Source organism: Sylvia atricapilla, chromosome 6, assembly GCF_009819655.1.
Source record: "Sylvia atricapilla isolate bSylAtr1 chromosome 6, bSylAtr1.pri, whole genome shotgun sequence".
NCBI classification, from domain to species: Eukaryota; Metazoa; Chordata; class Aves; order Passeriformes; family Sylviidae; genus Sylvia; species Sylvia atricapilla.
In genome coordinates this window covers 35,216,770-35,231,129 of record NC_089145.1, presented here as the reverse complement: position 1 = coordinate 35,231,129, position 14,360 = coordinate 35,216,770, and the positions used below count along the sequence as shown (strand labels likewise).

Sequence of the window (14,360 nt, the reverse complement as noted above, 5' to 3'; positions counted from 1 at the left end):
TCAGGCACGACTGGAAATGCAAACTCTGACATGATCAGGCACGAGGATGTCCCAGGCTGAAAACTTTGTTCTTCCACTTTTCCATAGGCTCCAAATCCCTGCAAACATCCAGGCAGGAGACTGGGATAGAGCTTTGGCACATCCCAGTAGAACCACCCTGTTCCCACCATCCCACACTTCCCTGCTCCATCATGTTCTCCCAAACCTCAATAATTCCATATTTTCTGTCACAACATATTCTTGTTTTTAATAACGTCCCAAAATGATTCCCGCCTAAGGAATGAGGTCTAGTCTCCCGTTTTTCCTGCTGCAGGGCAAAGCCAGGCAGAGCAGGTTCTGCTCCGTCCCTCAGACTCAACTTTAAGCCTTTGTGTAAATTTTAAACTTATTTGCAGAAGATCTTGTCCAACATGTTAATAATTAAGCAGGGCTTAGCTCAAAGCTCCCAGGAGCTGCAGGAACCTCTCCCATGGAGTCTAACGAGCAGGGAATGGAACCCTTGCTAATTAATATATTAAATCTAGGCTCTGATGGGGAGAAAAAAATACAGTCCCAAGTGCTTCACGCTCCTCTAGGATTTTAAGATCTCAAACTAATTTTTCAAAAGTCTTATAGGATCATGGTAGAATGTGGGTGGAATAAGGAATGTGTCAGCTCAAGGGAGGGATGGGAAAGTTATTCCACAAAATCTGCAGGGTCCCCAGGGTCACTCCTTTCAGATGGCCAAAGCCATAGTAGAATTCTTCTTTGCTTGTTTTCCCTGAAGATTTTTGGAGTGGAATCCCTTGGTAGGAAAGAAATCCTGGTCTGCATTCCCATCTCCATTCCCCACTGCACCATGGCCCAAGTGCCACCTCCACACGGCTTGAAATCCCTCCAGGGATGGGCACTCCAAACCTCCCTGAGCAGTTCCAATGTCTTGCCACCCTTTCCATGAAGAAACTTTCCCAAATATCCAATCTAAACCTCACAGAATCCCTGAAGTTGGACAAGAGCTCCAAGGTCACCGAGTCCCAGCTGTGCCTGATGCCCACCCCGTCCCCAGCCCAGAGCTCTGAGTGCCACCTCCAGGAATTCCTTCGACACCTCCAGGGATGGGCACTCCAAACCTCCCTGGACACTTCCAAGGCCTCAGCACCCTTTCCATGGGGAAATTCCTGCTGCTGTCCACCCTGAGCCTCCCCTGCCCTAGCCTGAGGCCGTTCCTTCTCCTCCTATCCCTGTTGCCTGGGAGCAGAGCCCGACCCCCCGGCTGTCCCCTCCTGTCAGGGACTTGTGCAGAGCCACAAGGTCCCCCCTGAGCCTCCTTTACTCCAGGCTCAGCCCCTTTCCCAGTTCCCTCAGGAATTCTCCAGCCCTTTCCCCAGTTCCCTTTTCTGTGCTTCCCACAAAATCCATTGTTCCTAAAGCTGTTGGGCCAAATTATGGGTTTATTTATACTGTGTGAACAAAGAGGAGAAGCTGTATCCAACCAGCATGAGATTCCTGACTGGAAACTGAAGTCATTCTCTTCCTGCTTCACTTCTGAAATAACCTCATTCCCTAAAACCTGCCTTTGGATGAAATCTCTGCAATACACAAGCAAGAAACATCAAAAGACTTCAACTCTGAGCTGCAACCTCATATCTCCACTTCATTTTTTACTACCTCACAGAAACCGTTTGATGCAAACCAGAAGGATTTTAGATCAATTTGTACAATTAGAGGCCACCCCTGAATAATGGAAGAGAGGAGACATTCGTGAGTCAAATCCAGCTTGGATTTTGGGGGAACAGACGACACAAATCTGCATTACAATGGAGGGTTTCACCTCAAGAACAGCTCCAGCTTTTGCCCTAATTGGCCAGGAAATTAACGACCTGAATCCACTTCCAGAGCTGCCATGTGCCCTGACAAAAACCACCACTCTCATTAATGTTAATTAGCACCATCATTAGGGCTGTGGCTAGAGCACCTGTGGAAGAGCTGCTTGCTCCTCCTGTTCATTAATTAACAAATCCAGACCTATTTAAATGCTCCTGCAAAAGTATGGAGCAAAGCCTGAGGAGTTTTTCCCCATTTTTCTCCTCCTGTCATTTTTTTCAGGAGTGTTCAATGCCAAGAACATTTAGCACTAACCTTTTCCAAAGTATTCCACATGAAATCAATGTTTGACTATTAAATAAATGGCAAATTCGGCTCTTTTTTTTTTTTTCTTTTCTCCTATCTGGCCTGAATATTTTTTTCTTTACCTGAGGAGAAAATCTTTTGTTCTGCTTATGTAGACTTTCTTAATGAAGCTCTGAGGGTACAAAAAGTTGATGCAGCTTTTAAGGCACTGGAGGGGAAGTGCAGAAAGTGATGAATGGCTGAAAATCCTTTATTCTGTTCACTTTGCTCCAGGACTGGATCTGGGAAATCAAAACTTTTCTCCTTCGCTTAAATTTTGCCTTTTAATTTCATCTCTTTGTGTAGAAGCAGCAATCTCTGTGCTGCAGGAAGACATGGAAGTGGAGGTATAAACAAAATCCACAAAATTTGGAGACCCAAGAGAATTTGGAGCTCAGGTGATTTAAAAGGAATTCTTGGAGACAAGAGGCACATCTGGCCCTTTGTTCAGAGAGCTTTGTTTGAGTTCTGGAATATTCCAAGAGTTTTGGGAGAGTCTTGGAATTCCCTTCCCAGTCTTGGGAAGAAGATGGAGATGTCAATTGCTCAAATTCTCTCCCAAAGGGTTTGGATACAATCATGGAACCACCAAAGGATCAGGGACTGGTTTGGGTTGGTGGGACCTGAATACCATCCCACCCATGCCAGGGGCAGGGACACCTCCCAGTATCCCAGGATTCTCCAGGCCCCAATGTCCAGCCCGGCCTCGGGCACTGCCAGGGATCCAGGGGCAGCCACAGCTGCTCTGGGAATTCCAGCCCAGCCAGGAATTCCTTCCCTGGGCCCCAGACCAGCTCCCATCACGCTGAGGTTTCCAGGGAGAAGCAGAATCCCACACCTTGGCCATGTCAGGCAGGGAAGGAGCTGAGCTTTAGGGAATGGATTCTCCTGGAGGATCTGATGAGGTTGATGGATTTAAATCAGTCTGCTCAAGGTGGTGACAGCCAAGGAAGTCTCTGGGAGCTGCATTCCATAATAACCTGGATTTATGGGATTGTGTTTTATACTGACAGTTCTGGGGGAGCACAGAATCCCAGGCTGGGTCAGGCTGGAAGGAACCTCAGAGGGTCCCTGGTGCCACTCCCTGCTCCAGCAGGGCCATCCCAGGGCTCAGGGCACAGGGCTGTGTCCAGGTGGCTCTGGAATATCCCCAGGGAGGAGACTCCAGCCCCTCTCTGGGCTCTGCTCAGGGCTGGGCACTGCCCAGGGCAGAAGTTCTGCCTCCTGTGCCAGGGAAATTCCTGGGATCACCCCCTGACCCAGGGACACTCAGGGACAGACAGGGACCCCCAGGGACACCCAGGGACACTCGGACAGACAAGGACAGACATGGGGACACCCAGGGATGGACAGGGACACCCAAGGACACCCAGGGACACCCAAGGACACCCAAGGACACCCACGGCTTAGGGCCCCTCTCAGTTGGGGCTCCCCTCCAGGCTGAGCAGCCCCAGCTCCCTCAGCCTTTCCTGGGCACGGGGATGCTCCAGCCGTTCCTCATCCTCACATCCCTCCTCTGGAGCAGATCCAGGAGCTCCAGGTCCCTCCTGTCCTGGCAATCCCAGAGCTGGACACAGCAGTTCAGATGCTGCCAGGGCTGAGAAGAGGGGCAGGATCCCCCCCAACTCCTTCCTGACCCCTTCTGGACCCCTTTGGCCTCGTTTTGTTCTTTGGAAAGGCAGGAGGGGAACCAGGAATGTTTGGAAACCACTCCAAGTGCATCCTGTGATTTGAAGGGAATTTTCTGAGCTTATTTCTGAGCCTGCAGCATCAGCTAAGTGTTGCAGCACTAAGTTCCAGGTCCCTCTCTCCTCACTGATTAATAGGGAAGCTCCAGTGGCTTAGGTGGATTTAAAGCTCCCCAAAACCCCAAACCTGTAAACATTTATCCACCTTCTCAGTTTAGCAGGAATAAACAATCCCCCCGACACCAAGGCTTGGAGTTTCTCCTACCAATGAATAAAAATTGCACCCCTCCAGGCTGATGCCGTGTGCAGACAGCTGCCTTCTCCCCAGAGAAGAGAGATTTCCTTCTTTTCTCAGATAAATCAATGGACTTTGCAGGAGGACTCAGCAGGAATTTTTCATGCAGCAAAATTCAGCTTTTGCACATTTTACTCCTTGTTATGCTCTGAGTAAGAGCTGAACCTCCAAGCTGGGCTTTATTTTGGTCCTGAAATTACAGGAGGGATTTCTCATCCTAGCATAACCCAGCAGGGCAGATCACTGAGATCACTGGGGTCTCACAATTCCATGCAGGAGAGGATCCCAGGAATCCTTTTTGGATTCCTTGGCATGTGTTGAGTGTTGAAGGCCTCATCCCATGGATTTCCCTTTGGATTTTTTCCGGTTTTTTTCCACGTACATCTAGATGTTCCAGGTGCTGAAGGCCTCATCCTAAAGATTCCGTCTTTGTTGGATGCTGAAGGCCTCATCCCCAAAGGTGTCCCTTTGGATTTTTCCAGGTTTATTCCGTGTGCATCAAGATGTCTTTGAGGTTCTTGGCAATTTTTATTCTTTAGACCTCCATGTTCACCGCTTTCTTCAAATACACCACAGTAAGCCCAATGACAATCCAGGAGGACATGATGAAGTCACCTCTCCTTCCTATATGGATTCAGATATTCCTTCCAGGAATTTGTTATGATAATCCAGTGATGGGGACTCAGTTCTCTTCCTGATATCCCTCCATGTGCTGCAATGTCCTGATTTTTAGAGGATTTTTCTTTCAAAGATCCTTTGCCTTATTTTAGCCACTTCTTCCTTTCCCATCCCTATTGAAATGAGGGATAATTTAGGAGATGCCGCTTGGAGAAAATGTTTACAATTTGAAAAGCTGCTATGTCTTATTCCTAAACCCCATTGATCCACTTTCCACATTTCCCTGCCCCCCCATATTTCATGTTTAATGGGAATGCTTCTGTTCTTCCCAGCTTTTTAGAAATAAAAAAAGAGACAACACCTCTAAAAACCCCTATGTAAATCTGAATATGTGAGAAGGAGCTCTACAAAAAGATTTAAATATCACTTCAATTTCACCAGCACAAATTGATGACCCTGATTTTTTTTTTTTTTTTTTTTAATCGAGCTTGCTGCTAAAGAAAATGGTGGAAATTTGACAAGGAATTTGAAAAATAAGGATTGGATGGAAGACCTTGGCTGCTAAATTCCTTTTGTTGTTTGTTGTGGCAGGAGAGTTCCACTGTGGCTTTGAGGATGGGAACATTTGCCTTTTCACTCAAGACGACACAGACAACTTTGACTGGACTAAACAAAGCACTGCCACGAGGGACACGAAATACACACCCAACACGGGGCCCAACGCCGACCGCACCGGCTCCAAGGAGGGTGAGATGGGAGTTGGGAGGGATTTGGGAGAAAGGAACTGGCCAGGACGGGGAGTTCAGCCGTTTCCTGCTCATGGAATCCCAGATGGATTGGGATAGGAAAGGATTGAAGTTCATCTTGTCCCACCCCTCTCGTGGGCAGGGACACCTCCCACTGTCCCAGGCTGCTCCAAGCCCCAGTGTCCAACCTGGCCTTGGACACTGCCAGGGATCCAGGGGCAGCCACAGCTGCTCTGGGAATTCCAGCCCAGCCTCTCCCCACATTCCCAGCCAGGAATTCCTCCCCAGTATCCCACCTAAATCTACCCTCTTTCACCTTAAAGCCATTCCCTGTGTCCTGTCCCTCCATCCCTTGTCCTCAGTCCCTCTCCAGCTCTCCTAGAGCCTCTTTAGGCCCTGGAAGGGGCTCTAACTTCTCACCAAGATCCTTCAAGGACTTTCAGAAGGAATTACCTGTGCTCAGTAGTGACAGGTCCCAAAACACAACCCCTGATGGTGCCATTCCCACCTTGCCTCATTTTTATTGTGCCATTTTCAAAGCGATTCCCTTCACATTAAACTCAAGTAGGGTAATCTGGCTCATCTTAAAATATTCTCCTGCTTGGTGCCATTTAAATCTTCCCTTGGGCTCTCTCAGCCTGTCACAACGAGGTGGTTTTTGCCCCATTTTTGCTCTAGCTATTGTTCAAATGTGCAATTTCCAATCTGCTGCCCCTGTTAACGTGTGCTCCTGACTGCAGTGTGGATTTGCATTTGAAAAGTCCGACACATTGTGCTGAATTTATCCAGACCTGCAGCAATTCCTGCTATTTTATTGTGTGCCCTTCCAAAGGGGAAAGAAAATTCATCCTGCACTACATTCATTTGGTTGGGTTAATTCAATAATATCTCTGCGGTTGGCACTTCAGGAATGGAATAAATGGATATTGTCTACTTTGGGATTGGCATGGCAAGTTGAAAATATTCCTTGAAAGGTTTCCATCAGGATATTTTCCTTTTATTTTACAAATCATGTTTCCAGGGACAAATTCCCCCCTCAGGACTGAAGGCTGAACCCCCTCCAGATTTTGTGCAAGAGTTCATCAGTTTGGAGATGTTTTCCAGCACTGGCCTGCTTCCTGGATTTTAGTTTTCTTGGAAAACGGGGCTTTGGAGCAGCTTTTGGAAACACAGGGGCTTCATGTAGGGAAAAACGAGTCCCAGAAATTACATGGTGAGAGATAGAAGTAAAAAAATTATCAGGATGCTGGAAAATTCCAAGGTGTTCCTGCATTTGTCTGTGTTGGGTGCTGAGGGACTCATCCCAAGGATTTCCCTTTGGATTTTTCTAGGCTTTTACATCAAGGCATCACAGGTGTTGAGGGCCTCATCCTAAGGATTTCTCTTTGGATTTTTCCAGGTTTTCCCATGTACACTGAGACATCCTGGGTGCTGAGGGCTTCATCCCAAAGATTTTCATCTGTGTTAGGTGCTGAAGGCCTCATCCCAGTGATTTCCTTTTGGATTTTTCCAGATTTTTCCATGTACATCAAGATGTCCTGGGTGTTGAAGGCCTCATCCTAAGGGTGTCCCTTTGGATTTTTCAAGTTTTTTCCACGTATATCAAGATGTCCCAGGTGTTAAGGACCTCATCCCAGTGATTTCCCTTTGGATTTTCCCAAGTTTTTCCATGTACGTTGAGACATCTCAGGTGTTGAAGACCTCATCCTAAGAGTGTCCTTTTGGATTTTTTCAGGTTTTCACCTCAGGTGTTGAAGGCCTCATCCTAAGGATTTCCCTTTGGATTTTGCCACGTTTTCACACGTTCATTGAGACATCTCAGGTGTTAAGAACCTCATCCCAATGATTTCCCTTTGGACTTCACCAAGTTTTTATGTGTACTCAGGTGTTGAAGGCCTCATCCTAAGGGTGTCCCTTTGGATTTTTGCAGGTTTTTACATGTACATCGAGACGTCCCGGCCCAGGCTGGAGGGGGAGAAGGCCAGACTTGTGAGCCCCGTTTTCAGCGTCGCTCCCAAAAATCCCTACGGAGCCACCAACACGGCCTATTGCTTCAGCTTCTACTATCACATGTATGGACAGCACATAGGTGAGAGAAAGCCAATTCCTCTGGGAAAAATAGCTGGGAAAACTCCCTCTTGTTCCAATGAAAAGCATGGGAAGAGCACAGCTCCTCCGAGAGCACCCAGGGACATGCCTGAGGGCATCAAAATCATGGCAACATTCTGTTTTCCACTCATCAGGAATTTGTAGGAAGGAGGAATTTCCCTTTTTACAGCTGGGAAGTGTTTCCTGCATGAGTGGGATTTTGGGCAGGGAATTGCATGGGAATCCCATGGATTTGAATGGGAATTTTAGGGCCTGAAAAGGGAAAAGTTGATTTAAACAAGATTTTTTCCTGATTCTAATGTGGTGTTTTAGGCATTCCTGAGTAGAATCAGGATCAGGCAGGGAGCAGCAGCATTCTTCAGCTGTTTCCTGTGGAAAAGTCATGGAAAAATTGCTAAAAACACTGCAGGAATATGGATTTTCAAAGGATGTTTGTGAGTGCTTTAGGTATTCCTGGATTCAGGATCAGGCAGGGAGCAGCAACATTCCTCATGTGTTTCTTGTGGAAAAGTCATGGGGAATTTGCTCACACAATGCAGGAATATGGATTTTCAAAGGATATCTGTGAGTGTTTTAGGCATTCCTGAGTAAATTCAGGGTCAGGCAGTGAACAACAGCATTCCTCACCTATTCCTTGTGGAAAAGCCATGGAGAATTTGCTCACACAATGCAGGAATATGGATTTTCAAAGGGTATCTGCCAGTCTATTTTAATCCCAGCTCTTTCAACACTCAGGTTTCATTTATTTTTATGGTATTAAAAAAACCCAAAAAACAAACAAACAAAAAAAACCAACAAAACAAAACAAAACCCACAAACAAAAAACCCAAACAGTGGGAAAATATACAAGCTCAAACACCAAAAAATCCAATTTTTAGAAAGCCTTTGCAGGTTCCTTCATGTGCCAAGAGGTTTTCCAGTGTCAATGTGACCTGGTTTGATGTATTTTTATCTCTGTTTCAAGGGGAAACTCACCCTCCCAGAGAGTTCTGGTGCTTGCTTTGTCCAAGCTCCCCCTGGCCCCAGGCAGAGCTCAGATTTTAAGCGGAGCAGACAAGTACACTCAGGTTTTATTCCCGTTGTCTCTGTGCTGCAGGAAGGTGGATGCAGCTCCATCTTGGAATTCTCCTGGCTCTGTGCTGGTTTTTTTTGCTTTTTTTTTTTTTTTTGTTTGTTTTTTTTTTTTTTTTTGTTTTTTTGTTTTTTTTTTTTTGTTTGTTTTTTTTTTGTTTGTTTGTTTGTTTGTTTGTTTTTGTTGGAAGGAAAGGATTCAGCCACTCCATGCTGAGGGAAAAATATAGAAATTGCAATATCTGGTTGTGTTCTGGTTGTCTCTTTTATGGTGTGTTACAAAGAACAAATTACAAATGTAAAGGGTTAAAGAGTGTTTCTGGAATTCCTGGTAAATATTTGGACTGTAGAGTTATTTGGTATAATGTAAAGAAAACAGGCAATGAGGTTTGTCCAAAACCAGTGGGATTTGGTTTTTTTTTTCCTGGATTTCCTCCTCAGCAAGTGTCTGTCCTTAGATTTGGTTTTTTTTTTTTTTTCTGGGACCCCCTATTCTTGTGGAAATCCTTGAATTTTGCCAAGGCAGGATTCAACTCCAGGTAACAGTGATGATCCGTGACCACAATTCCACTGGATTTATTCCTGGAAATGTGGGCATGAGTTCCCAAAATTCCAAATTGCTGGATATCATTTTTATCCTTTATTTTATTTTTTTTAATACAGTTCCCATCATTTTACCTAATGTTCAAAATTCTATTCTTTTCTAGAATCTCAGAATCCCAGACTGGTTTGGGTGGGAAGGCACCTTAAACTCATCCTGTTCCAACCCTTTCCATGGCAAGGACAACTTCCACTATCTCAGGGTGCTCCAAATTCCATCTAGTCTGGCCTTGGGGAGGCTCAGGAGGGTATTTTCCATTGGATAAATTCCTGAAGGAAGGGTGTGAAGAAGCTCAGGGACTCTCAAGGACAGGAAAAGTGATGATGAGAATTAATTGAAACAGAGACAATTCCACTTAAACATAAAACCTGGTTACTTTTTAAGCTGGAAAGAGCTGAACGCTGGCACAGGTTTCTCAGGAAGGTTGGGAAATCCCTGTCCTTGGAGATTTCCAAAATCCGGCTGTCTCTGGTCCTGACCATCTGCTTTAATTAAGCCATGCTTTGGACAGGATGAGCTCCGGAGATGCCTCCAGCTCTGGGAATTCTGTGTGAAATATTGAACTGGTGATAGATTTTTTCGGAATTACATTTTATTAAGGATTAATCCCCTAGTGGATAATTCCAAATCCCATTACTGGGATGGATTAACTGTTTCATCACCAGCTGTCCCAAACTTTGAACCTTCACCGTGGCTTTGGAATTTGCTGCCGATGTGGAGAGGAGCTTCCAATCCCTGCTTTGGGAATGAATCCTGCAAGTCAAGGAAGCTCTTGGCTTAAACATTCCCAGCTCATGGATTTACCCACCAGGGCAGGGTAGGAGCTGCAGACTGAGCTCCAAACACCACAGAATGCTGGAATGATTTGGGGTGGAAGGATCTTAAATCCTATCTCATTCCACCCATTCCATGGGCAGGTACACCTTCCACCATCCCAGGCTGCTCCAACCTGGCCTTGGGAGGGATCCAGGGGCAGCCCATCTGGATCCAGGGAATTCCAGCCCAGCCCATCTCCACCCTCCCAGCCAGAAATTCCTTCCCAATATCTCATTTATAATCTCCATGCTGTGGGATCCAGAAGATTCCCAAGCAGTAGCAGGGTTGCTATTCCCAGTTTTCAGGGACAAAGCACTTTGTTTCCAAAACAATGCTCATCAAATTGTTTCAATAATGTTTGGAAAGATCCCTAGGAAATGGGATGTGATGCTGGAATTATGCTTTGTTTCTGGTGTGGATTGATCTCGGGATTTACAGGAAATGATGCTTCGTCCTCCATTCCTAAAACTGAGGGATCCCATTGGCATCCAGAGGAGAATATTCCTATTTTAAATAATTAAAACCCCTTCCCAGTTTATCCAGCTCAGCTTCTGCTCCTGCTGGTCAGCTCTTGGGATTCTCTGGAGAAGAGGTTGAAATTTCCCTGGAGATAAGAAAATATTGTGAATCTTTGCATAGAGCAGAGTACAGAGATGAGATCACCATGAGATCATCCCAAGTGTTTATCTGGGCGACAGCCTGGGATTTGTATCCCACTCCATGGCAATGGTATTTGGGAAGAGAAGGGGTTTGTTCACCTGAAAAGGCAGCTTCTACTCTCAGGTGGGATCATAATTCCTGACAGATCCCAAAATTCCTCCTGGGAGCGTTGGCTGCCACAGAAGACAGCCGTGGATCCAAAGGAAAGGGAGATTATCCCTAAAGGATGAGAGAAGCAGGAATTCCCTGTCCTTGATTTGCAGCAGAAAAATTTCTTTTTCCATTGTTGGAAAGAGGATGATGAAGTTTCCCTGTCTTTTCTGTGCCCCTGCCCTGAGACAGAAGGAATTGGAGCTGAAAAGCACCACCTTTTCCAGCAATCCATACTTCCCATTTTTTCCATCCAAACCTCAAAATGGGACATTTCCAATGGATGCCCCAAGAAAAATCGTTTTTCCTACCATTAGAGAGCCACCCTGTCTGAATTTTAGAAGTTTAAAAATTTTAAGGGTTTTTTTCTGTTAATAGGTATTGATTTTTACAAAAATGTTGTTGATAGCACCAGGATTATGGGTGTGTAATTTAAATAGAAGTGTGTGGTGTCACATAGTGAAAAACTTAGAGGTTAAACCTTTGATATATAATAATTTATATAAAGCAAAATGGAAGATTTATAGATATAATTTTTATATATAAATATATATAATTTATTTATATATTTGAGTACATAATAATTTATATAAAGCAAAATGGAAGATTTAGGGTGTAGGCTGAGTTCTTCACCTTCTTCTTCATGGGTTTGGGTAGTATCTTGTGACCGAATAAAAAAATCCACATTACAAACCACAAATATTTAATTATTAAGTTCAGCATTAAAATAATTTAAATATAATGTCATAATTAAACAATTTATAGTTAAAAAACCTTATGAAAAATAAAAACACCACAATTTTTCACTTTATGAACTAAAACTCATGACTTATAAAACTATAGTATAAATTAAAATTAAATGAAGTTCTAAATCCAAACGCAAATTACTTTGCTCAAACATTTAATCCCAACTCTAACAAAAACAACACCACCAAAAAAGAATAACAAAACCTATACCATCCCAAATAAAAAGAGGGAGGCAGAACCTGCTGGGAGATCAGAGTGGGAAAGCTGAAGGGCCAAGATTCCAGAGATTCTGGGGCATCCCCTGCTCTCCTGGCAGGATTTTATTCCTTCATTTCCCAGTTTTTATTCCTGGCTTTGCCCCCTGCCTGTCATTTCATGGAATCACACAACGGTTTGAGTGGGAAGGGACCTTAAAGCCCATCCTGTTCCATCCCCTGTAAGGAAAATGCTGAACATTTTTGGAGGATTCAGCTCTTCCTTCATCCTTGGAAGTGTCCAAGGCCAGGCTGGATGGGGCTTGAAGAAATCTGAGAAGGTGGAAGGTGGAATGGGATTAAAGGTGCCTTCCAACCCAAACCATTCCATGACTCTGTAGTAATATAAATATAACATAATATTGCAATCTAACATTACAAAAATATAAGATATATATATAGGTATCAAAATATAAATAAAATATATAAAAACATCAATATATAAACATATAAATATACATAACTATAAATAACTAAAAGAAATAGGAATAGAAAAAGAAATAAATAGAAATATGAAATAATATAATTAATATAAATAAATAAAAAGTAATTAAAATTAATACAAAATTATAAATTTACACAAATAACAAATACATAAGAAATATAAATATAAATATATATAACATGTATAAATTATTAGTTTTTATTATATCATTTTCATATTATATATATAAGTGTATATTTATAAACATAAATTTAAATAAATATAAATTAACATAAATAAATTGTAAAACTAAAAATAAATATATATTTATAAATTATATAATATATATTGAATAAATAAAAATAATATTTATACAATAGATGATAAATATTTTTATATTAAAAATAAATAAAAAAGAAATAAAGATATTTGGAGGAGGGGTGAGGCCAAGCAGCATTCCCAGCTCTTCCCAGCCCTTCCCAAACACCTGGGCTGGGCTAAAGGAATCCCTTTGCAATCCCTTTCTGGTTTAAGTCTTTCCCTGCTTTTTGTAGAGGCAGAGCTGGAATTTCCTCATGAGATCCTGTTTCCTTTGGGCCCATTCCCTGAATTCCAGCCCCGATTCTCCTTTCCAGCCCCTTGAGGGAAGATGGATGATCTCATTCCTGTCCCATTTCCTCACCCTGCTGAACAGACCATCAGGGGAATATTTCCTGCTCCAATAAATCTCCAGCCTGACTTTTCCCAAGGCTCCAAGTTTGGCTTTTTCGGGGGGAAATAAGAACTCTTCATGAGCAGGTACATCTTCCTCAGATCCAGGAGCTTTCCTTGGAATTTGTTTGGGATCTGTTGTGCCAGGCATCCCAAAAAAACCCCTCTGCTCTTGTAGGAATTTGGCTGCATGGATGTGTCCGGTTAAGGGAAATACACTGAATTTACACAGCACAAAGAGGCCCCACTGCCCCAAACACCTGCAGGCAACCACGGTGGCAAATAGGACCAAAAGCCCCCAAAATTCTGTGGATTAGAGAACCCAGATAAATGAAATTTTGGGGGGTTTTTTGGTGCAACAAGAGAATCTGGTTCTGTTCATGCCTACAGGTGTCACAAAAATGTCTGTGATGCCACCAGTGACTTACTGGTAGGCAAAGGTGCAGCTCTGGGGGGTTTTCCTGCACTGAGAGGGATTTTGGAGGTTATTGGAAGTCAGAGGATGTTGTTGTCCTACAAAAATATTCCCAAAGGCATCACCTCTCTCCCTGAGATGGATCTGGGAAACTCCAGGAGTTCAGCAATGGGCAGAGCAAAGGCAGGCAGTTTTAATAAGCAAGAATTCAGCATAAAACAACCAAAATTTGCTGATTTTGCCCTGCATAAGGAAAAAGGGTTTTTTTTCTACAGAAAATCTGTTTTCCGTGGAATTCTTCTGGCTCCTGAGTCTGAATGGAGTCTGAGTTTGAGTGAACACTCAGTCCTTCAACACAATCCTCGATTTGTGCTCTTGAGGTGGCAGGAATTTCTGGGGAAAACAATCTCCTTAAAGCTTTAAGTCCATTGAATCCTGCTCCTTGCTCCAGGAATGTTGTCTTCATAAGGAGGTTTAATGCCAATTTCTTGCTCTAAACACAGAAAATTCCTTTTTTTGCTTGTTTTCTGAGGAATTCCCATGCCTGAGCTGCAGGATGGGTTCTCAGTTCCCCTCTGCTGAGGTGAAATATTCCCAAAGGCATCACCTCTCTCCTTGAGATGGATCTGGGAAACTCCAGGAGTTCAACAATGGGCAGAGCAAAGCTGGACAGTTTTAACAAGCAAAAATTCAGCATAAAACACCCAAATTTGCCCTGGATAAGGAGGTTTAATGCCAATATCTTCCTCTAAACCACAGAAGATTCTTTTTTTTGCCTGTTTTCCTGGGAATTCCCTTGCCTGAGCTGCAGGATGGGTGCTCAGTTCCTCTCTGCTGGGAGTTCCCATCATCACTTCCCAGCATTCCTGAATTTAAAAAGCTTTTGAATTTCTGCCAAGAAACCTCC

The 14,360-nt window shown here is 43.7% G+C and overlaps 1 protein-coding gene across 1 annotated transcript in view; it reads left to right on the top strand.

The window, feature by feature from the left end:
- Positions 1-14,360, top strand: part of MDGA2 (MAM domain containing glycosylphosphatidylinositol anchor 2) — a 207,185-nt gene that overhangs the window by 185,277 nt on the left and 7,548 nt on the right. Inside the window, exons 13-14 of the mRNA XM_066321469.1 lie at positions 5,341-5,496; positions 7,426-7,584. Coding sequence (XP_066177566.1) covers positions 5,341-5,496; positions 7,426-7,584 — 315 coding nt within the window. The remainder of the gene's footprint in view (positions 1-5,340; positions 5,497-7,425; positions 7,585-14,360) is intronic.